This window comes from Balaenoptera borealis (genome assembly GCF_965194805.1).
Source record: "Balaenoptera borealis genome assembly, chromosome: 17".
In the NCBI taxonomy this organism is placed as follows: Eukaryota; Metazoa; Chordata; class Mammalia; order Artiodactyla; family Balaenopteridae; genus Balaenoptera; species Balaenoptera borealis.
In genome coordinates this window covers 18129798-18157318 of record NC_138876.1, presented here as the reverse complement: position 1 = coordinate 18157318, position 27521 = coordinate 18129798, and the positions used below count along the sequence as shown (strand labels likewise).

Here is a 27521-nt window from a genome sequence, read left to right as displayed (position 1 = left end):
CTGCTTTTACACCGCGTGGAAGGATGCAGCGGCAGACAAGAATGAACCATTCTGTGTCCACTTCAGGCTTTGGCGCTGTAAAAGCATCCCTTACTGTCCCCAGCTTTCAGGATTCCTCCCTCATTATGTGTGTAGCACTTACTATCCACAACACTCATTTAGCAAAGCTGTTCATATAGTGTCATGTGTGTTTTCTAGGTATGTTCTTTCTCTACAACTATATCAGGGAAACTTTCCATTTTCCCAAAATACATTTTATGTGCATATTTTATATTACATGCCCACACATATATAATTATGAACATATATAAAAAAATTAAGCAGCTGAGAATGGAATTTTACAAATCAGTGGCTGAGAGTCATTCTTTAAAAAGTTTCTTCTTTCAGATCATCCTTCCAGGCCTTATGGACGTTTTCAAAGGATAGATAACTTAATTCAGTACTTGGAACAGTTATAAAGTTATATTCATTTTTTTTCCCTGATAAATACAGATTGATAAACATACCATACTGGAAATACAGTCTCTTGTCATTTCATAATTATTGAGGTAAAGATAAATTTGTGGAGAGTACATTTTCTGGCAGAATGAGAAATAATGATTCTGGGACATGAGGTATAATTTAAAATAAAATGTACCCACGTAAAAATTGTAAAGTGTTCAAAATATATGAAAACCAGCAAATCCACTTCAAAATTCTATTTTCCAGGTGTTAGAAGGATTGGGACAGAGCATCTGGTTTTGTTAATTTAGGCCCCTCTTTCAACCAGGTATTGATAAAGACCTACGACATGGAGACCTTGTTAAATAATTGTTGATCCAACATCACATACATTATTTAACCATCTGTAAATCTTACCAAACAAAGCTGCTTGTTTCTTAGTTTTGCCCAAATGCTGCTGTTTTAGGGCCATGGCTAATGACCAACAGACAACTACCAACGAGTCAGTTCACTGAAGTTCTTAAAGTAGATAAGGTCTGATCCCTTCTCTTATGATCATATAATCTATGCAGGAAGACAACTATAATAGTAACCAACACACTTTGATACTTTGATACAATGCACAGTACTAGATACTGTACTAAGTTCTGTATTCACTCTTTCCATTCTCATATCAGCCCCATAAAGAAAGTACTATTGTTATCCCCATGTTAGCCATGAGAAAACTGAGTTCTAGACAGCTGAGGCTATTGTTCAAGGTCAGAAAGCTAGTTTGTCCACTCTGCTCATGCCTCGTCTACACTTTTGACTGTCCCTCTGAGACTCAATAGTTCCTTTGTCCCTGTAACAGGAATAGTATTATCAAAAGAGGGGCTTGCTGTTAATGTATTTTGTGCCCTCCAAAGCGTCAATAAAGGAAAATCGCAAGTTCCAGAGACAAAACAGAAAAGAGATCTCTTCCACATGGCAATAAGAGCCTAAGTTGCCCACCTTAAGATGACATTGGGGGCTTCCCTGGTGGCGCAGTGGTTGAGAGTCTGCCTGCTAATGCAGGGGACACGGGTTCGAGCCCTGGTCTGGGAGGGGATCCCACATGCCGCGGAGCAACTAGGCCCGTGAGCCACAACTGCTGAGCCTGCGCGTCTGGAGCCTGTGCTCCGCAACAAGAGAGGCCGCGATAATGAGAGGCCCGCGCACCGCGATGAAGAGTGGCCCCCGCTTGCCGCAGCTAGAGAGAGCCCTTGCATAGAGGCGAGGACCCAACACAGTCTAAATAAATAAATAAATAAATAAATAAGTCAGGAGCTCTTTAAAACAAAAAAAAAAAAACAAGAAAAAAAAGATGACATTGGATTAACCCAGTGTACCATGGGCCCCACCACTCCTGATTGTCTTAGACTCTGTTTTACTACTTTGCAGTTAATGAGCAGATAGTTTTGGCCAGTGGTTCTCAGCCCTGAAGGTACATTAGAATCACCTGGGGAGCCTGTAAACAGACTAATACCCAGAATAAATCCCTGACTAATTAAAATTAGGATCCCTTAGGGAGGGATCCAGTCATGAGGTTTTTTAAAGCTTCCTAGGTGTCTCTAACGCACGGCCAAGTCTGAGAACCGGTACTACAGGCTGTACACCAGTGCCTCTCAACCGGGGGCTACCTGCCCTCCATGGGATATTTGGCAATGCCTGGAGACATTTTTTGTTATTATAAGTAGGGGCAGAGGATGCTACTTGCATCTAGTGGGTAGAGGCCAGGGATGCTGCGAAACATCCTACATCACAGGAGACAGACCCTGCTCCCTAACAAAGAATTATCTAGTGCAAAATGTCAATAGCACTGAGGTTGAGAAACACAATGTTCCCCTTTGGTTCAATTCATCTAACTTGTGCATAACCTACTTGCAGGGACTGTGCAATCAACTAAGTGCAACTGCCAGCCTCTCTGCTAACCACACACTCAAAGAAATTAAAAATCAGGTAAAGGTGGGCAAAATTTTGCCTTACAAGGCTTCCCGAGGATAATATACTCGATCTTGATTGTGTCTGAACCAGCCTTTACAAAAGATTTTGGGACAGAAATGGGTCTGAGCACAGTACATCTTCCATGACGATTTCCTCTGAACACTTTTAAATCAGGAAATGAGGTTCTGATGAAGCCCAAGTTAGTACATCATGTCTCCTCTGCAGTCAATGTTACATGCAGAGAAGGCTGCTTAGAGTGAATACCTGCAGTTCTCTGCCTGGAGGGCATCTTTTTGGCAGGAGGGTACTTGTGACCCTTGCAGAGATGCCAGCAAGAGTATCAGAGAGCTAATACCCTCAGCAGTCAACCTTAATGAAATGATGATGGCGAGTTGGTGAATAAGTTTCACCCCCTTCCTCACCCCTCTGTTAGGATCTGATGCATTCCAGAGTGGCTAAGTGGCTCACGGTGGGGTCTTTATGGGTTCATTCCCATCACCGTCTTACATCCCCACTCTACTACCAGTGTTTTCTGTGATTCTATCCCAAATAAACTTCTTACACTGAGATACTCATCTCAGGTTCTGCCTCTCGGGGAACACAAAAATGGAACAAATCTCAGAATACGTGACACTATCAAATATGCCTAAACACACTGAAAAATTAAGTGGACAAAAAGGTACATCGAGACATCTGAGCCAATATTAGTGCAAAAAAAAGTCTTCAGGAAACTATTGTTCATGGGTTCTTAGAGAGCAGCAAAGATACTGTATCCACAAAACAAGAGAATGCTATAAAAAAGAATGAACAATGGGACCAAGAGAATGTTCTGGAACTTAGAGATAGAACAGGTAAAATTTTTTAAAGATTCAATACAAGAGTTGTAGATACAAAGCTAGTAATTGTTCATGAAAATGAAAAACCATGAAAGAGAAGGACAACTGGAGAAAAAAAAATAACAACAAAAATTAGTTTCTTAGCGTGTCCATACAGAGGGTCCAACATCCAGCTATAAGATTTCCACACACAGAGAGCAAAGACAGCAAAGGAGAAGAATTGTCAAATAAATAATACAAGAAAAATGTTCCAGAACTGAAGTGTAAGAGCCTTTGGACCACAGGTCCCAATCTACTCAGTAAATGGCATCCTAAATGTCTTAGTTACTTTTTTCATGACATTCATAGGCCCAGAGAAACACCTACCAATTCAATTTATTAAGTAGTTAAGTCCAAACAACATAGTACATCTTTATGTCCTAAAAACTTAGCATTTGTTGGGCACTATACAATTTCTCAGACTTTGGAATCATATTGGATACTGCCACCTTCATTTCATGTGGTACTTGTTATTTTTAATTTAATTTAATTTCTTATCATTGTAATTGCAGAAAACCCAGCTTTGCAAGGATATTCACATTATTGAAGGAATGCAGCAATCTAATATTGAAACTCCCTTTAATAGTTTGCCTGGTATCCAACAGATGTTGCTGTTTTCCTTGAAACTTTAAAATATTCCATGGTACCCTTGTGAGTTCACTGGGACACCCTAGAATATCTTGGCACACAGTTTGGGAACTATGGCTTCAGCCTACTGCTGTCCATTAAGTGCTTGGAAAATTGATTACCAAAAGCCTCACACCAAGGCAAGTCACTCTATACAACTGAGAATATCAGAGATAAAAAGAAGTATTAGAAGTTTCCAGTAAAAAGAAATAGTTCACACATAAAAGAAAGAGAACGAGAATGGCATAAGACTTCTCACTAGCAAACCTGAAAACTGCTGAGGGAAAATGACTACTACCTCAGACTACCACAATCAAAGGACCAACCCAGTGAGAAAATAGATTAAAGATATTATGACATATTTACCTCCCAAACATTCTTTCTCAGAAAGCCACTAAAGAATGTGCTCCAGCAAAACTAGGGAGTAAACAAAAAATGAAGGTGACAGTAGATCCAGGAAAACAGACACAGGAAAAAGCCAAGGACAACCCAAGGAAGATGGCCACACACCAGGCCAAGACAGAACCAGTCCAGAGTGGCAGGGCTCCAGGAGAAAAATAAACAGAATGAGTGGATTATTTGATATGTGTGAAAATCTGAAAAAAAATTATTGCTAGAAATTTGATACATTAGTGCTGCATTTGGGAAAAAAAAAAATTGAGCTAGGCATAAGAAAACTAAGCAAATGGAAAAAAAAGAAAAGCTGTTAGTAACTGCAAAAGACCTGATCATAGAATATTACTTGACTGGAAAATGGAGCAAACTGACATCATCATAATTTTATAAACAGAGACTGATTTAGTCAATAATGGCTAAATCTGATATATCAAGAAATAGCAGTAATAGGCATATTATTCAGAATATTAGAATATATATTCTAGTATGTAAAAAAAAGTATTCCAATATTCTAAATCATATGCCCATACTGCTATTAGAATATTCTAAATAATATGCCTATACTGCTATATATTCTAATATTCTGGGGAACAGGAGAGAAGATATGGGGGAGGGTAGGCGAAGGAATGCTATAAGCATGTAGTATTTTGATTTAGACAAATTCTAAAAATGAAGTAGAGAACAGAGGACAGTATATGGATATCGCAAGCAAAAAAGAAAAATCATTAGCCTTGATTTTCATTGCAGATGAAGGACATTTCAGATGAAAGTATTTGAAATGCAAGGCCCCAGATAGCCATGTAATTACCTATATTTTAAATTTCACTTTGCTTATGTAATCCTACTTTCAAGTCACCTTTTCTGTGAAGCATTCCTTTCCACTTCATATATCCCTAGTACTTTCAGATATTCCATAAGTTCTGTTACAACATTTACTCCTTTATAATTTATTATTATTATTATTATAGAACCTATTGTAATTTACATAAATGTAGTTTATTACTCTACACCTGTCTCCCCTCTGGGCTGTTCTATTTTAGAACAGGAATTTCATCTCATCCCTCTATAGATTTTTGCTTCAATCTACCAACAAGGTCCCACCTTACAAACATTAAAAGAAAAATTATTTTAATAAATAGTTGTGTAACAATTTTACACCATACCTCATCAATTCAAACTGCCCATTTCTTTTCATATTTTATCATCTCTGAATTGGGGGATAGGCCTTAAAATCTCTGAAGGTGTGGATGGAAACCAAGTTCTTGCAGAGAGTGTTTATAATTTCTCCTATCATTTATAGGGGGCCCTCCCTATCTGAGAACACTTTAGATTAGATTATCTGCCTAAGTACTTTTTAAAACTCACACTGACATTGTATATTCAGACCTAAATATTTATTAGAACCAACTTGCAATTCAAAATTATAGGAGATATATTTTTCCTTCCTTCTACCAGTACCAAATTTGAAATGAGTGCCTTTGTTGTCCCTTTTTGTGTGATGGGTTTTTCATTTATTCCTGCATTGAAGGCATAGCCCTTTGGTGTCCCAACTTTATGCAGGTAACCTATCAGACTTCCCATCTTAGACAGTTTTTTCTTTCTTAAGGGTACATAAACGATATATCTTCCACTGGATGGTCTCTTGGAGACCATGAAACACAGTACTAAATAATAGAATAAAAAACTAAAGTATATTTCTGACTTAGTCATAATTATATAAATATTTTACATTTTTTGTAAAAGAAACACTTGGGTTTCTTTGGGTTAATAAGATCTCCACATTCCTATAATTACTAGAAAATTTTTTAAAGAGTTTTGAATTTTGCTGTGTAGGTTAAATCCCTACTTGCCGACTGTTTCTTCACAAAACACTCTTCTGCATGTTCCTGCACATCAGCATTTTAAGACACAGTTCACATTTGCCCACTAAAAGCCACAGCACCCTACGCTGTGGTTTGGTTGATGGAAAGCATCTGATGCGACTAAAAATCATCAGTGAAATACACCCTTGTGGGATCATAATTCACCCCTGCAAGGCAAACGAACTCTCCTAAGCCATCACTTACATCATTTGGTTCCCTAACATGGCAAATCCCAAGCTGTCCTTTGTGCCCCCCCAAAAGGCTTTATAGAACATATGATTGAACCCTTCATTTAACTTATATGATTGAACCCTCTATCCAAAAATAATACTTAGATAAGCATGAGATCTGACATATTACACAGTTAGTAATTATTTAGTGCAGACTACGTTCCAGGCAATGAGCTAACCACTTTACGTACATAATCACTCTACTCCTTACAATGAACCCACTGATTAAGAAATTGAAGCTTGTAATTAAGTAACTTGCACAAGATCACACAGCGAGAAAGAGGTAGCGTGCAAATTCAAGCCCAGACAAAATAAATCCAAGGCCCACCGTCGGAACCATTGTCTTTTACCACTTTGAAAAAAAAACAAAATTGCGAAAGGAAGAAACAAGAGCAGTTTGAACAGCAATGCAAACAAACTGGACATGTCAACTGCAGTCATCCTCAGCAGCCCGTTAAATTTTAGACAGAGCCTCCCACGTTTATGAACATGCTAAGAACAATGCTTCAGTCCACAGGGAGGAGCAGTTTTTAAAAGTACTGAGCTAAGTATGGGTCATGCTTTGAAGTTCCATGACAATCGTTATTAATCATGAACTTTTCCATCTTGTCTATTCTGCGTTGGGAATGGGGCTCACTTGTGCGGGTCTGTTAGGATATTTACTTTGTGGTGCACATTATATATTTTCTCTTAAGTCTCACTCTGCAGGGCAGAGCTAAAGGCAAGTCTTATTATAGATCAAAGCCAGTGAAGTGGGTAATGAGGTTTGGTACGTAAAACACTTGTTATAAATACGGGGGAAAAATTCTGGCTTTTCTTTAACATTAACTGCTTTGAAATGCATCATCTGAAGTCGAATTCTTAGTAGGCCACTAGCTGCCAGAGAATAATTTCCCTTCGCCAAACAGAACACTGGTAGCTTTGGTTAGATGTCTTTCACAAGTGTGGAGCCGTGTGCAGTGAGTTATTTTTATACATACTTCATGGGGTGACGGCTAAAATGCACCACTGAACAAGAAGAACAGCCCCTACCCCGGCAGAAAGAAGGAATTGAAGGACCATTCCGATCAGCTTCACTTAAGGAACATGGTCTGAATTCTCAGGCTGATACATAAGCTTAAAAAAGAAACAATTAAAATATCTAAGCAGAGAGTTTTCATCTCCTTGGGTAGAAAGCGTTCTTACTTATTCAGATGTGTAGGTCCCTGTGCCACAGCGGGGCAAAGGCAAAGTGGTTATAAACATAACACGAAAACGATAATTACATTTTCGGATCACTTTTAAAATCATGCCTGGCTCCTCTTTTGTCAACTGTCTTTCAAGACTGGTCTATGTTAAGTAAGTGCTTCCTAGGTTTATGAAGTGCCTTCTTTATTCCTCTTCTCTACAGGAAAAGGTATAGTTTTCATTATCGGATGCCAAATGTTTATCACCATAGTCCAACAGCAGGAGTGCTGGAGGATGGGAGTCATAAAAAATGGGTCATTGCTAAATCCCCCAATTTTTTCTCCCTCCCTCCCTCCCTCCCTCCCTTCCTTCCTTCCTTCCATCTGTCCTTCCATTTTGTCCTTTTCTAACACATTTTAACAGCCTGATGTCTGCCAGGTACTATGCTATATATGCTGGGGTCAAAATCACCCTATTTGTCTTACTAATCTCAAGTACTTCACAATCAGCCTCGAATACCCTACCTCCCTAATTACTGTAAGGCTCCCAAAATCAGAGGCCAAGGCTTATTCGTCTGAGACTTCTTTTGGTCCCCACACGATGTCTTGAGTTTGTGTAATGCGCAGCAGAAGAGCTGACGGGGTGTTAGATAATCTGATTTCCAGCTCTGTCACTGACAGGTAACCCGGGACCAGTCACCTAACCCTCCCGTGCAAAAGGCAGATTGTAACACCTGTCCAAGCATCCACAAAGGGGTGACCTGGTGACAAAATCATAATGTGAGTGAAGCCCCTTTACAAACCTAAGCCTTACTCATGGAGTTGCCCCCAAGTATAATTCAGGGTCAAGTGGCTGTGTCCCAGGGTAGCTGGGTGGAAACAGGGAGCCAGTCATTTCACTAAAGCCTTGCCAACCTCATGCTAGAAGCATCGCCCTAGAGAGCGAGCTTCTTGAACCGTGAAACCGAGCGTGACATTTCCCTGCCTAAAACACTTCACCCTCAGAAGGAACTCCAACTCTGTAACAAGGCTTACCAGCCTTGACCCCTGCTCAGTTCTCTGGGCTTTTTCACTCTTGCCCCTCATCAAGGTCTGAAGGTCACATTCTACCCGCTCAGCCACACTGAGCTAGAGCTGATGGCCGAGCTCTTTTTTAGGCTGCCCTGAGGCATCTGCCTTCCCTAGCCCTGGAGGGGCTCCGCTGCCCTTCCCGGGGGAGACCACGGCATCCCATAAAACCCCGGATGTTGCCCTTTTCACTCCATCCTGTAGTTGCCTGCATGGAGCTGATCCGGTGCTGATCTGTGTCTGTCACGCAAATGTTGCTTCTTGAGGTCAATCCCCTAGTGGCGTGTGGCACATAGAAGACACTGAATAAATAACTCATTAGAGGCATAAATAAATAATGAATGAAGAACTCCTTTGCAATGAGACAGGAAGTGATTCTTTACTGTGGTTCAGTGTATTCATGAAGTCCTACCTGGGAACTCTGCACCATTATGACTTCAGCAAACCAGATGTGGTAGCAGAAAAATTATCCCTCCCCACCCCCCACCCCCGACAAGAAGATGCCTAGTCTCCAGATCCTGTGAATATGTTACCTTACATGGCAAAGGGGAATTAGGGTGGCTAAACATTAACTTTAAATGGGGAGATTATCCTGGATTATCTGGATGTGACCAATGGAATCACAAGGGGCCTTTAAAATGCAAGAAGGAGGTATAATAGAGGTTGGAGTGATGAGAGGTGAGAAGGACTCAAACTGCTACCCCAGGCTTAATGGAAGGGAGCCATGAGCCAAGGCATGAGAGTGGTCTCTAGAAGCTTCTGGAAAAGAGCCTCCAGAAAGGAATGCAGCCCTGCAGATACGTTGATTCTGGCTCAGTGAGATCTGCATCAGGCTTCTGACTTTAACAGACTGTAAGATAGTAAATTTGTGTTTTAATTTACCAGGGTTTCTAGTTATTTGTTACAGACACAGTAGAAAACGAATATTTCAAACAAGAAAGTAGAAGAAAGACCTCATAAAGACAAATCATTCCACCTCTTGGAGCTTCACTTTCCTAATCAACAAGTTGAGGATAAGCATTCCTAATCCGCTTATTTTATACAGCTATTCATGAGGATCAAAAGCTTTAAGGCTTGTGCTTAAATCTCAGCCTCAGCGTTTATTCACTGTGTTTCTTTGGCAAGTGGCTTAATTGATCTGTGCCTCAGTTTTCTCATCTGTAAAACAGACATACTGATAGCATCAGGTTATTGTGAGATTCCACTGATTTAGTCCACGTAAAATGCTAAGAACAGCACCTGGTACAAGGTAAATATTATATAAGTGTTAGCTACTATCACACGTGTAAAAAGAGTTTGCAAAAGGTTAGGCATTATAAAGTGGTAAAGTAGAATTAGCATTCTTACAGAACACTGGTTCTTAAGAGGTTGGTTCTTGCCCTTCCCCAATAGCAGTTCATAAATTTATGGAGGCATTTCAGAGGTCAAGGTGGGTCGTGCTGGCATATGACTAGCATTTAGTGATAGCCGTCAGGGATCCAAGACACCTTGCAACATCTGAGCCAGTCCTTCACAGTGCAAGATTTTTCCAGATCCCAAGTGATACTACATACCCCTACCCATCTTCATTTGTAGCTACGCATCGATGGTAATTTTACATACAAGTCCTAGCATCTACCTCCTTCTTGTACCATGCAGTTATCTATTGAAACATATTTTTTATAATTCACTTCATTTCTCCATTTTTTAATGTTAATAATAATAAAATAATAGGGCATTATTTTGATTTTAAATTTAAATTAGAGTTAGGTTATATTTATGAAATTCATTTCATGATAATAAAAGGAGTGTTAGAAAGATTTGTTAATAAAAGTGTGTTGGGTCTGAATTTATAAGATATGAAGTGAAATAAGGTTTAGAGATGGCTTACCCCAGCTTTCTAGCTTTCCAATGAAGAAAATTAAGGTCCAAAGAAATAAAGTATATTGCAAAAAGTGTAATTATTAGTTAAAACATAACTCAAGTTTCAAGATTCTAATTCCAGGGTTCTTGGGTATTCTTTAAGAATCTGTACATCCTAAATAAATTAATATTCTTTAAACTTCAAATTCTCATCCAATCCTGAGATTCTATGCCAGCAAAATCACTGCCCTTCCCTTGCACCCTGCCATCTCCCTGCTCCATCGTCCCTACTTCCAGCACTGGAGAAAGTGATTATGAAAGTGACATTTTAGATGATCTCAACAGACAAGCATTCCTGGGAGCAGTACTGAGGGAGGAACTTTGGCGGAGAAGGTTAATGCCAACAACTGTCTCTGACTTTCTCCTTTGCGGTTCCTATTTTTTCTAGTCCAGTTCCATAAGTGACCTTTGTACCCAAGGATAATTCTGTCCACCCCTCACCTCCACTTCCGGAACATTCTGCACTCCTTGATCTTAACTAAGTTCTGAAGAAACTAATTTTATTGTCGCTTCAGTTACAAAAAGGTTGATATAGGCCAAATTATGATTTTACTATTAATATAAGGGCAAAAAACTCTTCCCCCATCCCCCCTTCTGTACCCAAAGCTGCCAAAGACGTTTATGCAGGTATGCCCTGCCCAACTCCAGAGGGTGCACCCCTGGAGTTATGAGGTTCAATATCTGCATGGCTGAATGCAGGGTCCCTGTTCCCAACTCCCTAAAATGGGAAATGAGTTCACAGTGTGAAGATTTCTGATCTTAACTTTGATGCACGTTTGGTTTAACACTGACTTAACTGGCATAGTTTATTCACTCTCTAAGTTTGAATTGCAATTTAGTCTCTTTGCCCGCCATGTGTTCAAAGATGGAGGCTCGGTCACATTGTAAATTTGGGCCATATGGCAGCAGCTCCCTCTTGATAGCCAGACACCTGGTGATTAGGGCTTTGAGACTCAATCCTCTTTCCTGTCTCTCCCTTTTGAGTGGTCCACACAATTGCTGTTTCCTGCTCAAGGCTGTCCCAAGCATGTCAGCACATTCAAGGAGTGGGGAAGAACATCTTGAGCCCAATAACTGATGAAGCTTCAACTGATTCAGGCACGCAGTTGAAGCAGAAGCTCAGAGTATCAATTTCACCTCGAGGTTTTAAGTATGAGCTTTTAAGTCTGATAGACCTGGATGCCTTCTAGCTCTGGTGGTTTATGCAAATAACCTGTAAACTTTAAACTTGTAAAGTCTGTAAACTTTAGTTTCCCATCAGTAAAATGACCACTAACCTCATGGAGTTACCAGAAGTGTACACGAACAAATGTAAGTAAAACCTGGCACATATTAAGTGCTCAAGAGATGTTAGCTGTTGCTGTGATTCTCTTTTCCCAGAGCAAAGGTCTCCTAACATTACAGTTCTATAGTACAAAAACAACAACAAAAGAACAGAATAAAAATTTAAAAATATAAAAATTTAAAAATATAAAAATTTAAAAATAGTAAAGGAATAGGAAAGGTGTGTCCCTTAGAAGGGGCAATTTCACCTCCATGTGAATTGTAAAAATAATCACAGCAGGCATTTGATACATTCCGCCCCGCCCCCCCCTCCCCCGGCCTTTTAAAATTCTCAGAGTGCTCTTCCATACAGCAGCCCAGTAAGTAAGCATTTCTTTATTCTCATTTTTCAGAAAACACTGAGGCTCAGGGAGGTTACCATCCTTCTGTGGCAGAATCTAAGACTAGAATGCTGGCATTGAAATTTGCTGGGCGGGGTTTCATTTCACAGGATGTACCATTAGTAGAGGCAGTCAGTCTCCACTAGGGGGCGCATGTCACGTAACGGGGGGTCATATTAGCTGCGGTTGAGGGATGAAACTAGTCTCCAACCGCTCCCTCAAAAATCAAGCAAACCAAAAAAAGCAATCTAAATAGAAAGGAGTGTCTTTGCCATATAAATATATCTTTAATACATCTCCCTTAGCCCTCTGGTCCAACTAGATTACATCAGCAAAGACTTTCCTATGTAGAAATTCTGAAATCAAGATGGCATTTCAGTGCAGTAGCAAGTAGATAGGTGATTTTATTTTATTAAATTTTTTTAAAGATTTTTTTTTTTGATGTGGACCATTTTTAGTCTTTATTGAATTTGTTACAATATTGCTTCTGTTTTATGTTTTGGTTTTTTGGCTGTGAGGCACGTGGAATCTTAGCTCTCGGACCAGGGATTGGACCTGCACCCCCTGCATTGGAAGGCGAAGTCTTAATCACTGGACCGCCAGGGAAGTCCCAATAGGTGATTTTAAAAAGCCCTTCCCCTGGTTCTGAAAAGTCCCTTCAGCTGGGAATCCCTGTACTAGGCCAAGCTACAAAAGAGAGGTTGTGTGCTATTTGATTTGATGATACATGATCATTCCCACCTCATTTCGGACCAACACTCTCAGAAGAAGAGACACTGTTTTGGGGGGGAGAGGGTTTCTTGCTCATCTTAATAGCAGTCAATTTCTGAAAACTCAGGCTTGGAATAAGACTGCTGCCCAAAGCCCAGGTGGGTCGTGTCTAGGAAGCCCATAGGTCTGCCCCTAGAGGTCCTGCCTAGAACACACAACAATCCGTTGTAAGAATGTTACCTTCAGAGATTTTTACAAAGCTAACTTTTCAGTTGCTGCACCAATAAAGTCAGACAACTGCTTGACTTTTTTTTCTTTGTCTAAGTTTATTTTAAACTGTAGCGAGTCACATTTTCTTCCTCTTTTGGGGTGAGAGAGTTTTTTTTGTTTTGTTTTTTTACTTCTTTGATAAATCACTAGCCATTAAAGTGAAACTGAGAAGAAAAGAAGAGAGATAATGAAGGGCAGTGCCTGAAATAGAAGTGACCTTTGTGCCCCCTGATATTTTGCAGTAAATATTACAAGCCAAGCAGGTGTCCAGCCGTTTAGTCCAAACTACATTTGCTCCAAATTCCACCTGCCCCTTGTCACACAAGCCGACACACACTTGAATCAAGAAAACTTTTTTTGTTTACTCATGTTAACCATAAAGCCAAAGCAAATAGCCTTCCATTTTCTGGATCCTGGGTAGCAATTAAATTTGAAGACATCACAAATCCTCTAGACAAATAAGGGGAGGGGGGGCAACGTGTATTCTAGGCCAGGAGGTGGGCCATGTACCAGAGCGTTGCATCAGCTGTTACAGGGAACAGTTGGTTTCCCAACTTCGAACTTTCTGGGTTTCACACACCAGCACCACAACTGATGAGCAGGAAATTGACTTAAGTTCTTAATTTAGGACTTAAATCAACCACCTGGTTTACAAGGTCTCAGTTGAAACATTGTTTCAATGGCCATGGGTTCATTTATTCGTTGACTCAGCAAGCATGTCACGGAGCTCAAGGGTGATGACCCGTAACTAAATCAAAGACCCCAGATAACTCAATCTACAGCGGGGAAAAGCTGGATAAATAGATATTTCCATACATTAGTGCTGAAAGAGCTATGTACAAAGCAAGCTAAGGGGCAGAGTGGCAGACATCAAGTGCAAAATGCAGCTGTAGCGGGAAAGGAGAATGCGTTATCCCCTTACCACTGCCCTTCTGTCCCACGTAACGCCCCACAGTCACAAAAGGGCACAACACGGTGCTACCTATTCTGCTCACATTCGGTACCTAGGAGAATGGGGACATAAGATCTCACGAGAGTAGTTTCTAAGACACCTCGCACGCAGGGGAAACTGTTTACAAATGCAAAGTTGTTTCCACATCACTCCGGGGGGATGGAGGGGAAACACCGGGGGAAGATGCTGGGCAGAAACAACACTTCACCAGCCCTCCACCGGAGCAACCCGGAATCCAGACGGACCGGCCAAACACCTGGCAGCAGAAGTGAACTTTTGCATAAAGCTGCACCTCACTTCCCAGCCCTGGGCACAGCTCCCGAGCCAGAAGTCCAGTTTCCAATTTGAAAGGAGGGAAGTCGGGAAGGGTGGTGGGAGTTCTAGCATTCACACGTTGCCACCCCTCTCTGGCCCCTTGGAGATTCAATCCTTTTTTTAGCTGGGCTGCCCAGGCTCCTGAGAAGAAAATTGTGCCAAAGCAGAAAACTGTCAGAGTTGCGATTACTCAGCGAGCTCGCTTCGGAACGCGGGCGCGTACCCTTCATTGCCAGTTTCACTCCCAGCACCTACACTACACAAGGATTTTGCGCGGATAAAAAATGAGACAACATCACTACGCCTCCGACCCGGTGCTCGGCACAGAGTAGGCGCTCAAGAAACCCTGCTCGCCTAGCCTTTTCCTACACCCCTGACGGGTCAACGCCTGGGACGACCCTAGGGCGGGAACAAGTTGCCCCCAGGTGGGTAAAAGTTGTCAAAACTCCGCCAGCTGCGCGCTGCGGCCCCCTGGTGGGTGACAGCACGCAGGTGGGTGTGAGGATGCGGCTGCGGGGGGGGAGGGGGGGCGTGCGCTGCGCATCCCGAGCGGCCCGCCCGGCGTTAACCCCTCACCTTCCAGCAGCACTTCCTTGCCAGCGCGCTTCAGCGCCTGCACCGCCTCGTCGTGGGTGGCGTCCCGCAGGTCGGCCCCGTTTACGGACAGGATGGCGTCCCCTACGTACAGGGCTTGAGTTTGGTCCGCCGCCAGCCCCTTGAAGATCTTGCTGATGAGGATGGGCATCTTGTTCTCCTTGCCCCCCTTGATGCTGATGCCCAGCCCGCCCAGCTCCTGCTTCAACACCTTCACGCCGCGCTTCTGGTTCGAGATGGACTCGGGCACCTGCTCGGGCAGGTCGGTGAAGGCGGTGCGGACTCCGGCGGGCGAGTCCGGGGGCTGCGCGCCGCCCACGCCCGGGTGCCCCGCGCCGGCGCCCCTGCAGAACGAGCCATTGGTGGCCGTCCCGATGCCGTTGTACGCCGCAGCGCCCTCCTCGCAGCTCAGAACCAGGGCGTCCTCGCTCAAGTTCACCAGAACTTTGTGCCAGCGATCCCGCACCAAAACTTCCAGCAGCCCGCTCCGCTGCGCTCGGCCGCCTCCCCCGCCGGCCGGCCCGGCCGCCGCTGCCGCCGCCGCTGCTACCGCCATCTTTCCGGCATTCTTAAAATGCCATGTGATTGCAAAAGGGGGGAAAAGTGGGGAAGGGCTGCGGGGGGAGCGAGGAGAGCGCGCCCCGCAGGGAGGAGGCGGGACGCGGGACTCCACTCCGGGACTTCGCCAAAGCGCCCTGCGCGAGTTGGCAACCGCGGTCCGGCCGGTTCCCCCTGGCCTGATCCTGGGCCGGGTGGAGCAACCTAAAAGAAGAAGGAGAGACAGAAACAGGAAAGGGGGAAAAAAACAGCTGCCAGTTGCAAAACCCCAAACCAAGGGGAAGCTGCCTAACGGCTAAGCGCCGGGGAGGGTCGGTAGGGGGAGCCGCTCCCGGGGAAGGGCGGGGACCCAGCGCCCGGCGGCCGCTCACCTGTTCCAGCCGCCGCAGCCTCGACGTTCACACGCCGCGCGCCCGCTCGACCCTCCCCTCCCCGCCTCCCTCCTCCGAGCGCACGTCGCCGCAGGGAGAGCTTCCCGCTCCACCACGCCCCGGGCGTCTCTCCTCCACTCGCCCTTCTCCGCGGGCGCCCACACCGCACCTTGGCGTGGTCTGTAAGTCCTGCGTTGGTCCCCTCCCTGGACGCTCCCAAACCCCCTCCCCTTTCACACCCTCTGTTGAATCGCCTCTCAGTCCTAACCCTCAGGGGTGTCTAGATTCAAATCTCCTCCCTCTGGCTTCCTCAAACCAAGTCTCGGCTTCTCCTGCTGAGTTCTTACCTGTCTCTCCTTTCCGCAGGGACTCTCAGGTAGACTCAGGCAGAGGCCTTGGGTTCCCTGAGAGTCACGAGGGAAGGCTGTCCCAAGAACCCAAAATGAAACGTCAGCATAACCCGAGTGCGGGAAACTTCTTTTTAAATGCAGGACATCTTTATGCCGGGTCTCTGGAGAGGTGTCTTTGCTGGCTGGGGTTTTCAGCAGGTCGCTGCCTGCCCCAGACCCCAGGGACAGATGTTCTTCCAGTTCTAGCACATTATATGCTCTCTGCTTCTGACCTATCTTTTTTTTCCCCACAATGCCACCCAAATGCTTCCTGTGACATTCTCTTTCTTCCCAAGATCCAATATAGAAAGTCCACCATTTAAGAACTCAGTTGCAATGGACTGTATCTCAAAAGTTCCTTTATGAGTGACTTATGTGGAGCTCAAGCTGCATTTTTCCTGGGAAATGATATTATAATCATTGATTACCTTCCCAGGCCAATGCGGAAATGCCAACATAACCCATGTCTTAGATGAACCTCCCAGAACCCTCCTGGTCCTTGAACCTCTCAAGTTCTCCCCGACCCTAAGCAGGTCTCATGGAACTCTGGAAGTGTTTCACACTTCTCCTTTCCCTCCTTTTCCCTCCTCTCTCTGCCCTCTCTCCAAAAACCAAAACAAAATTCACAAATCTGAGAATTCCTAAAGGTAAACCCAACCCAGCAAGGTGTCAGGAGGAAAGAAATCTATTGAACACATTCCCACTGGTGTGTATTATCACTGAAAATTCTCTAACCCTTCCAGAATGACTCACACTTTTAATTGAGAATGTTTAAAAACCCAGACCAATCCCCAAAGATCGGGTGGTTGGTATTCCAGATAGGTCCCAGAATGAAATGGAAACATTTGGGGTTTTTTGTGTTTTTTTTTTTTTTTTTTGAGGAAAAGAAGTCACTGCAGGTAGGTCAAAGGGAATGCTTAGATTTATACTTCTGCTTGCAGCATCCTTATTTCTCAAATTTCTAACCCACCAGTGTTCCAAAAGCTGTTTATTCTTTCATGTAAAGGTACCCACGGCCAGGACAGCACAGGCGGCACCACCGTTGGGTGGGAAAACCGTCTGAGGCTGCCCTCTGCTTTAGAGGCTGAGGACTCACACGCATCACTCTTCAGGAGCCTGAGTGCTGCCAAACGCACTGAGGTGGAGATAGGCACCAGGATGCCAGTGTGATGATTTAGAAATCAAAACAGATTGCCCGTGGGCTGAAATCCTCCATTCACATCACACCTGTATCTTGCCTCTGTGGTCAAGCGATGTCAGAGGCCCAGGCATAACTAGAAGTAATGTATCAATTTGCCATAAGAAATTGCAAGCTCTGGGATGGGAATTTCTCAGAATCTCTGTGATAAGCACGTTTTTTCCGGGTAAGCAACCCTACACGGGAAGGAGTAGGTTGCTTGTTGAAAGCGGCATCGGAAGGAGCAGAGCAAATATTCAATATCATTAGGCCTGAGGCATGCATGTCAACCAGAGGTGCCTTCACCAGTGGAATTAGAATAATAGCCCCTATTCTAAGTGCTTTATACATGTTTACTTAATCCTCCCAGTAATTCTTGGGGATACTTACTATTATCATCTCTCTTATTTCACAGGTGGAAAAGCGGAGGTACAGATTGTAAAACTTGTTCTGCTCCTGTAGCTAATGAATGGCAGAGTCAGGATACAAACCCAGGTATGAAGAATTTGGACTCTTAATCGTTGTCCTACACTCTCCTAAAAATGCTCAGAACCTGTCAGCCCCAGTGTTCACCTTGGACTGAGGCCAGCCTTTCCACTGGGAGGAAGGCCTTGAGGGTTAAGACCCTTCCCCTAGATGTGTGTAGAAAGGTGCAGCCAGCCTTGTCTCTCTGGCCTCTCCTGCTTTCCAAAGTTAGAGCACACCCAGCCCTTCCAGAACTGACACATTCTTTTCTTTAGGCATGTTACTAAGTTGAAGCTGATGATTATTGCGGTCTTGCTGGCCTAAAAGCCCTTTCTTATCCCTCACACAGCTCTGCGTATCTGGCCCCTGAGCGGTAAGGCTGACCCTCAAAGGTAAACTTTACTTACTTCATTTCTTGGTTCTAGATGGGACTACTGCACCACAGCCCTGTAATACTTACAATTAGGACAGATTATGTTCTCTTAGGTCTCCCCTTTTGAAGAATGGTCACTGGACAGGTCTGAAAAGACTACTAGCTTCCTCACTTTATGCGTGTGGCATTTGAAGCTCAGAGAAGAGCAATGACAAATCCAAGGCCACATGGTGGGTTTGTGACAAAGACACAACTGGGTTATCATGAATCCCAGATCAACTTGAGCATTCCAGATATTACACCTGAAGTCCCCTCCTCCTTTTTTTTTCACCAGATTTCTTTTACTTAGCTCTGTCTCCAGTTCTGTTTCCTCCTTCTGTCCTAAACTTTTGACTTCCATTTCCACCCAGCCCAAAGTGGGATCTTCCCGTGGGTGCCCCTTTGCTGTGGGAGGTGCCTTTTCCTGCAGCTGTTCGGGTAGACTTAGGCTTGCAAAAACAGGTCACGAGATCCTCAGCAGCACACAGCAGAGGATAGTGATGCAGGAGTAGCAGCACGTGGCAGAAGGAGCAGTGTTCCTCACTCATTACGCCGAGTTTTGTGGTGCATCTGTCCCGTCCCAGGCACTGTTGTAGGTGCTGTGATATGTGAGCAGACAAATGGTAGGATGTGCCCTGTGAGGCTTACATCATAGTGGGCGGTAGGGTGGAGGTGGAGAAAGACTGCAAACATAAGATACTTTCATGGAGAAGTAAATACCAGGAAGAAAATAAAAGAGAGCAATAGGGTCTAGAGTGACTAGGGGCAAGGGACATCTATGGGTGGCCACTGTTAAGGAAAGCCTTTGTGAGGAGGTGACTTTTGCCTGAGACATGGATGGTAAGAAGAGGGGAATCTTACAAAGATCTAGGGAAGAGGGTCCCAGGGAGAAGGAAGAGCCAGAGCAAAGCACCTGAGATAGAACTAAGCTTGCCTAGTTCAAGGGACCAAAGGATGCCAGCATGGCTGGAGCAGCCCCTGGGAGGAAGAGAGAGACCAGAGGGGAGATCAGAGAGATATACTGGGCCAGACCACAAAGGAGGGCCTTGGAGGATTACAGCACAATCCATTCTCCTTGTTCTCTTTGAGCCTCAACCATCATACATTTTGGATTGTCAGGAACTGTCTTAATTACAACTACAGTTGGCCCTCTGTATCAGCAGTTGGTTAAATCCGTGGATGCGGAACTTGCAGTATGGAAAGCCGACTGCTCTGTGCCATTTAATATAAGGGACTTGAGCATCCTCAGATTTGGGTATCCTTTAGGGTTCTGAAACCAATCCCCCTCGGATAGCGAGAGACTGTATTACTTCCTAATACCTACTGATTCAATTTTTACTGGTTAGAGCACATGCTCCAGTGTTTAGGTTTGGAAAATAGGATCATTGTACTTTTCACGCTGTTTCCTAAAGATAGATTGAGCATCTTTAGGGGGATTTATCCAATTACAGAATGGAGTTTGGATATAAGGTATTCACCTTGTGAACAAGAGGAGGCAGAAAGCTCCTTGATATCTGGGGGGAAATTAGAGAACAGAATGAGAGAGGAGCAGGAGGGGTGCTTGAAATGCAGAACTCCTAAGTTGAGGCCTACCTATGTACATACGTGTTGACCAAATGCTTACTGAGTACCTGCTCTTATAAAAAACTGAGGAAGGTACTGGAGACAGGCACACCCAAGGATGCATGTCATGGCGCCTGTGGGTGTGTCATTTAGAGTGCTGATGTGTTACAGTGAGTGTATACTGGGGCTCAAGGTCTAGTGGAAGTTGACTCATCCACCGTCTTGGACCTATTTGGTGGTAATCAGTTTATGTCGTGTCCTCAGGCTACGTCATTCCTTTAAAGGTTGTGCCCTGCCCCCTTCCCTACTGTTTCACTATTTTTTGCTTTATTGCAATGTCTTTATTGCATTACTGGAGCAAGCTGGCCAGACTGTTCCCTCTTGGGGAAGGTAAAAAAACAAAAAGACCAAAAAGTATCTCCCCTCCCCTTCCCCCCCATCCTCCCCCACAACTGCACAGCAATGTCTGAACACATCTGGCGACAAGAACAATTTGCAAAAGTCGTCTAGGAACTACATGTTGAACTGTCCCAACACAAGACATATAGTTGGCTTCCTTGTGAATCAGATATTTTTATGTAACTCCATGAATTTTTTTGACTACATCAAAGACAACAGAAGAATAGGTTTTTTACAAGTAACAACATGGCACCAAAGTCACAGGCTGGAATTTGTAAGGAAACAAGATTGTCGTTAAGTGGCTGCAGCTAGAGCAAGCTGAGGTTGACAGCAGAGGACTCAGTCAGGCCGCCATCTGGACCCTCTGCTTTGAGGCCACTGAAGCCTCACAGAGACCTACTGAGGAGTCTTAACTGGCAACAGAGACCACCTTGAGAAACGAGGAATTGCCCAGATGCAATTCTTAGCCCAAGGGGACCCTTGAGGCTAGTTACTTGCTGCAAGAAGGGGAGACCCACGGAAGACTCCACGTTGGCTCTCAAAGCTTCTTCAGGGCACAGGAGGAGTGACTCTGATTTTAAAGGTGAAGCACTGAGACTGGGGGGCAGCTCTTAAACAGAAGGCTGAGCAGGTCCTTTCTTCTCTGGCATGCCCCAGGAGGCCTACGGGCACATCGTCCACTTCAAGTGGGTTGGCCAACACACTCTATTGCATAGACCTGGTGTTTAGCTAGGTGGATCCTTGGTAAACTAGATAGACTACCACCCAGACTCTCAGCCAGCCAGTAGGTCAGGTGAGTTATTTGATTGCTCACTGTGTTTAGAATGTTGTAGTGGTGACTTTGGGGAGCAGGACTAGCTCAAGGCAGAATTGTATAGTAGTTAGATGCTTATCTTCTCTCTTTTCTTACTGAGTTCCACTCTCTCTCATTCTCTTCCATAACTACTTCTGCTGAAACAAACCATATCCAGTCTTTTAATATCTATGCTGTAGATTTAAGTCACTTTTCCTAAGGGATATAAATTTGATTCTTTTTTAAAACTGTAGAAGGATAGGTGAGATCCCATATTGAAGACACGTTGAATAAAATGACTCTGAGATCCTAGGAGGCAAGGTGTATCCCACCACATACTAAAACTTTAGCAAGTTGGCCTAAGTAGGCATAGAAAATGTCCCGGTGCAAAGGTAAAGAGGAATAAGAAATCAAAATTTCTTCCATACACATCTTTAAAATATGATAGCGAGGAAGTGAAAAGTCAAAGAATGATGCTTGAAAAATGTTGAAAGCAGAATTGATAGGGTCTAGCAATCGATTTGAATGTGGGAGCAAAGGAAAAGTGTTTATGGGTAGAGAAATTCATAACTATATGCTAACTTTTGAATTGCTTCTCTGCATAATTAAACTAGAACTATACAAAAGTAGCCCCAATTAATTGCAAAACTTGGAAACCCAGAGGTGGAAGACATATTTAAAGGCAAAGGGCTAGTGCCCTACTTCTGAAATGAAAATTCAAGCCCTCTGAGGCATCACAAGACACTGTATTTACACGCAGTGTCCACTAGACTAAACTCGAAGTTGGCAATCACTGCCTGAAAGCTCTGGTCTGCCTCTGGTGAAGGGACAAAAAAAAAAAAAAATAGAGCAAGCAAGAGGCTGAGCCTGGAGGCAATCCCAGGCAGCTGCCTCCTATTCCCATCTCCATGGGTGATAAGACTTTGCCCTGCACGGGCAGGGGATTATGGAGAAAGTAAGCAGGACTTCTCCTAGGACCATGCTAGAATAGAAAGGCAGGTTTCAGGAGTAGCCAGAATGACTGATATATTAAACAGCGAGGAAAAATACTTTCAGAAGTATTTTGAAGGAGAAAACAAATTGTCACACGTTGACTAGAATTTCTATTTTTCATATGTTTCTGTTAAGTATTAGGTTCTTCAGACCTGGGGCTATGTTTAAGATTCATGGCTATTATAAAATTGAACAGTGTCAAGGAAACACCTAGCAGTTGTTCCCAGTGGTTGGAGGGAATTAGAACCACCTGGGGAACATGTTAAAAAGGCATGTATCAAATTCAATAATTTCTTCCACATTTATTATTACTTCTGAAACGAGGAACTTTTTTCTATGTACAGTGATTTTTGTTGTTGGTTTTTAATTTCACTGTGATATAGATTCTTATCTAATGTGCTCTAATTCATTACTATCATTTTTCTGTTTTCTGCTTAAATATATCAAATATGGCCAGTATGAACCTCTTCAAGCTGCCTCTTGTGTTCTTTTGACAGGTCCTCATTATCAAGCACTTTTTTTTTTTTTTTTTGCTTTTTGCTTTCTGGCATAACAAGCTATTTCAGGATCAACTTGTATTTTATCTGCCTAGCCCTGGGATCAGCCATTCCTTAAGGAGCCCTGGTTCCTTTTAGTGTGAAATGTGATTTAAAAATCAAGATCTGGAGACTAGGTGTGCTTATTTAAACTATGATGATAGGTCGATAGAGTTCATACTCCTATTATCATTTCAAATCCTACACCATGAGATACTTTCTTACTTTTCCTTATTCCATATTTGTGTCTCCTAATATGTGAGAAATCTGGTTTTCATACATGTCAATAGAGTTATTCATTTTGGTGTGTCCTACATTACAGAAAGAAATTGTTTCAGAATTACTATTACTATCCTGATAGCAGTACCAACAACAAACCTACTTAGTAAGTTCAAAATTTCTCTGCAGTTCATTTTGTCCTTAGAATATATTTCAGTAAATGTGCACAGATCACCATATAGATGCTTGATCCAATCTACCATCTAAATATCTAAATATGGGGAAACAGGCAGGTCCAGATTGCAGGGATTCTATAAAACAAGTGGCCAGGGCTTCTCAAAAGTGTCAAGTCATGGAAGACAAAAAACAGGGTGGAATTTTCTTAAAGAAAGGAAGCTAAAGGGACATGAAACCCAAATAAATTGCAAGATCTTGGATTCAATCACAAAAGAAAAACTACAAGGAATTTTTTGTGTGTGGCAATTAAAGACATTTAAATACGGACTGTATATTTGATCATATAATTGTATCCGTGTTAATTAAGTTTCTTGCAGGTGATAATCGTAGAAAGTTTTTCTTCTTAGAAGATACATGCTGATGTCTGTAACTGACTTTCAAATGGAGAAAGGGAGGGATTACCAAGAAAATGTGGCAAAGTATCAACTGACTTTCAAACATAGAGACAGAGAACAAGAGAAAGAGAAGATCTATGATGCAAAATTAATAATAAGTGAATTTAGTGAAAGATAAATGGGGATTCATTGTACAATTCTTTCAAATTATTGATAGGCTTAATACTTTTTTTTTTTTTTTTCAAAATAGAGTTGGGAATAATAATGCAGAAACGTTAAGCCTCACTCCAAAGGATTCTGATGATTCTGGTCTTTGGTAGGGTCTGGAAATTTACATTTTATCAAGGGGGTTCTGTTGCAGCAAACTACGGTCCCTGGTCCAGCTGTTTGTTTTTTTGTAAATAAACTTTTGTCAGAACACAGCCACAGACATTTGTTTATATATTATCTGTGGCTGTTTTCATACTACAATAGCAGGTTTGAATAATCTGACAAACTATAGAGCCCTTTGACCTTTGAACCCTTTGACAGTAGAGATGGTCAAAAATACAAAAATATTTCTAACCTGGCCCTTTACAGAAAAAAAGAATGACTCCTGCTCTAGCGTATTCAAATTTAGGAAAGGGACTAGAGCAACTTTAAAAGCAGGGGAAAACTGGAATGTAGGTGAAGGGGCATCTGTCTGGCAGATAGTAAACATTTCAGTCCATGTTAGCTAACATTATTATATATAAAGGAAACAAACGAATCAGAATCAACATTTGAACGTGCCTACAATGGGCCAATTTATGTTTTCTCATGCAATATTCACATCAACTCTGTGAAGCAGAAGTTATCCATGTTTCATAAATAGGGAATTGAAACACAGAGAAATAAAGAAGCCCATTCTAGGTCACATCAATTTTGGGTGGAAGAGTTGAAATTCAGACTGAGGCTTGACAAACTGCACATCATGTCCCCTTTCCACTGGGTCACCCTGCCACCTTCACCATATTTTAAGCTTCAGTTGATAGAAACTCAGATTTTACATCCGCGGTCCTCTGAGTGAGGGCCTTTCCAATCATTTTGAGAGGGAAACCCACAAGAGGATCAACCTCTCTTCCAAAGAATGAGTCTTTGGCAGCCCTAACACTGCTATGTTTTAAACTCTGTCTCACTGGCTTTCTGAAAAGTTAAAAAAACTATGGCTATTCCTTTCAATGTCACCAGCACCAGTGCCCCCAAGTAAAGGCAGCTGTAGATTACAGTCAGAGCAAGGGAGTCTTATTTTTTTCACGAATGCAAAAACACTTTATTGCCATTTATTTTCTTTCCAGAAAATCAAGCGACTGAAAAATGTGTTTCAGGCTGGTTGGGGATTTCTTTCTTTCCTTCTTCTTTCTTCTTTTTTTTTTCTTTTTAAGAGAGAATTTTGTTTTCCCCAATAGAATCAACTCAGAGTGAACTTAGATTCTGTCACAAAAAGTCAATTATAATCAGTGAGTTCTGAGATTTTTTTCAAGGCTAAAGTGATTTTACCTTGGGGAAGAGAGAAGCTTATGACCATAGGATGATGATGATAGATAAATATATATATATTTGATGAGGATGTTTATTCTTTACCCCCAAAAGGAAATACGTCCTCTTTCAGTTTTCTTAAAATACTCTGCCCTCTAGTTTTCTATTAAATTTTCCAAATTTTGATAGAGACATAAGTATAGATGAGATATTTCTCCGCAAATACCATGATAAACGATCCCAGTGTTGGATAATAATCAGAGGTGAGAGATGTGCAAACCTGGAGAGCACAAGCCCCCTGTCAAGAGCCAGTGCTGCTCCGCAACAGGCAGTGATTGCTGTCATTTGGGAAAAGCATAGGAGCCAGATGCTCTGATTTGCCAAAACAATCAAGAAATATACTTTTAAATGACTTTCGAAATTTGGCTCCACCTGTTAGAATGGCTGTTATCAAAAAGACAAGACCTAACAGGGGCTGGCGAGGATGTGGAGAAAAGGGAACGCTGTACACTGTTGGTGGGAATATAAATTGGTGCACCCACAATGGAAAACAGTATGGAGGTTCCTCAAAAAATTAAAAACAGAACTATCACATGATCCAGAAATCTCACTTCTGAATATATATCCAAAGGAAATGAAATCACTCTCTTGAAGAGATATCTGCACCCCCCTGTTCATTGCAGCATTATTCACAATAGCCAAGATACACAAGCAACCTAAATGTCCATCAATGGATGACTGGAAAAAGAAAATGTGAGTTATATATGTAATGGAATATTATTCAGCCATGAAAAAGAAGAAATCCTGCCATTTGCAACAACATGAATGGATGTTGAAAGCATGATGCTAAGTGAAATAAGCCAGACAGAGAAAGAAAGATATTCTATGATTTCATTTACATGTAGAATCTAAAAAAACCAAACTCATAGAAACAGAGAGTAGATTGGTGGATGCCAGATGGGTGGGGGAGAATAGGTGAAGAAGGTTAAACGTAGAAACTTTCAGACATAAGATGAATAAGTTCTGGGGATCTAATGTATAGTATGGTGACTATAGTTAACAATACTGTATTGCATACTTGAAAGCTGCTAAGAGAGTAGGTCTTTAAAGTTCTTACCATTAAGAAAAGAGATAACTCTGTGAAGTGATGGATGTGCTAACTAACCTAACTGTGGTAATCATTTCACAATATAAATGTATATCAAATTATCATGTTGTACATCTTAAACTTGCCCAGTGTTATATGGCAGTTATATCACAGTAAAGCTGGAAAAACCTTTGGCTCAAATTTGCATAAAATATTATTTAGCCCCAGAAATAAAATAAATGACAAGCAAAACAAAGACTGCTGCAGGCTGGATTTGAACTTTGGGTCATGACTTTGTACCTCCCACTCTACATAACTGAATTGGAGCTCTGGATGTTTATATCAGTGTCTGGGAAGTTTGCATGTTTGGTCTGTCTTCAGTCTTCAGTACATAATCTGTTACAATCTCATGTTCTCATAGCATAGAATGAAACCTCTGAGCTCCAAGGAGGTCCCATCCCTGCTCATACAATAAGTGTAATGCTACAAGGTAGGTTTTATGGCAACTAGCCAATTGGACTTTCTTCTCCTTCATGGTAGGTGCCTTCAGCCTACACCACTGTCCAAACTAGTGACAGAAGTAGGATGCTAGACCTTCTGTTTTCTACTGTATGGTTCAACACCAGACTCGATGTTTTTATATTAGGTTCTTGCCAAAAAGGCATGGTGTGGCTATCAGATTGTAATTTTCCACCTCTTTCCCAGCTCCTACTTGTCAAGAAGCAAACACTTCCACAAGCTTGCAGCAAAAGCAAATGAAAAGAAACCATCCTGATCCAAAAAGTGCTAAAAATGGGACTTGTATAGAGATAAATTTGGGGTTGATTTGAATCTATAGGAGTTTCAGAATTCTCTGCACTTTATATTCTTTGTAAACATAGTCAACCCAGAGAACATTTCTGGGTAAGTACCTGGACTTTGCCCCCCATAAAGTCTCCTAATGTTTTAGAAATGAGCTTTAGCCACTGCAGGCTTAACTTGGGCACAGGAGCAGAGCATAAGGAGCTAGCAGATCTGGTTCTGAGCAGTCTTGGGAAGTACAGCCTGACCCTCTGTCATCCAGGGGAGGGTCACATTATGTACACATTTCAAGGCTACAAATCCTAACAATGTTCAGACATTGGGCAGTTTCCAGGAGAAACAGCCTACCTCTTTCTTCCTTTCCTAGGTAATCTTAAGAAGTCTAATTTACCCAACCATTCTCAGCTCTTTCATTTTTATAGTATATTACTGTTTGAAAATGTTTTCATATAGATGATGACAGTTGAACCTCAAAATGTCCCAGAAAGGTAGGCAGGTTTTGTGAAGCATTATTTTCTGACGAGAACCCAAGGTTGTGTGACTTTACCAAGGTTGCCAAGGTTATTATAACTCAGCTTTTCTGAGTCAAACTTGAGCATTTTTCTTCAGTATCTGGAGAATCATGCTCTATACAGTACTGTACCAGTTCTGTTG

At 42.5% G+C, this 27521-nt stretch overlaps 2 protein-coding genes across 10 annotated transcripts in view; one reads left to right on the top strand and one right to left on the bottom strand.

Annotated features, from left to right (window-relative positions):
* SNTB1 (syntrophin beta 1) overlaps positions 1 to 16051 on the bottom strand; it is a 240795-nt gene extending 224744 nt beyond the window's left edge. Inside the window, exons 1-2 of one of the 2 annotated variants that reach the window (XM_082364344.1) lie at positions 15965 to 16051; positions 15018 to 15797 (exon numbers count right to left, since the gene is read on the bottom strand). In XM_082364344.1, coding sequence (XP_082220470.1) covers positions 15018 to 15591 — 574 coding nt within the window. In that variant the 5' untranslated portion in view covers positions 15592 to 15797; positions 15965 to 16051. The other variant, XM_082364345.1, reaches the window with a different exon arrangement.
* LOC309615139 (uncharacterized protein) overlaps positions 15218 to 27521 on the top strand; it is a 67369-nt gene continuing 55065 nt past the window's right edge. For 5 of the 8 annotated variants that reach the window (XR_014236536.1, XR_014236537.1, XR_014236538.1 and 2 more), the window contains exons 1-3: positions 16016 to 16146; positions 17946 to 18025; positions 18345 to 18387. Coding sequence is in view for 3 of the 8 variants with exons in the window: in XM_082364502.1 (XP_082220628.1) it covers positions 15272 to 15297; positions 17946 to 18025; positions 18345 to 18387 (149 nt within the window). In the remaining 5 variants the exon portion in view is untranslated. Of the gene's footprint in view, positions 15298 to 16015; positions 16147 to 17945; positions 18026 to 18344; positions 18388 to 27521 lie in introns of those variants that run through there. The other 3 variants (XM_082364502.1, XM_082364501.1, XM_082364503.1) reach the window with 1 other exon arrangement.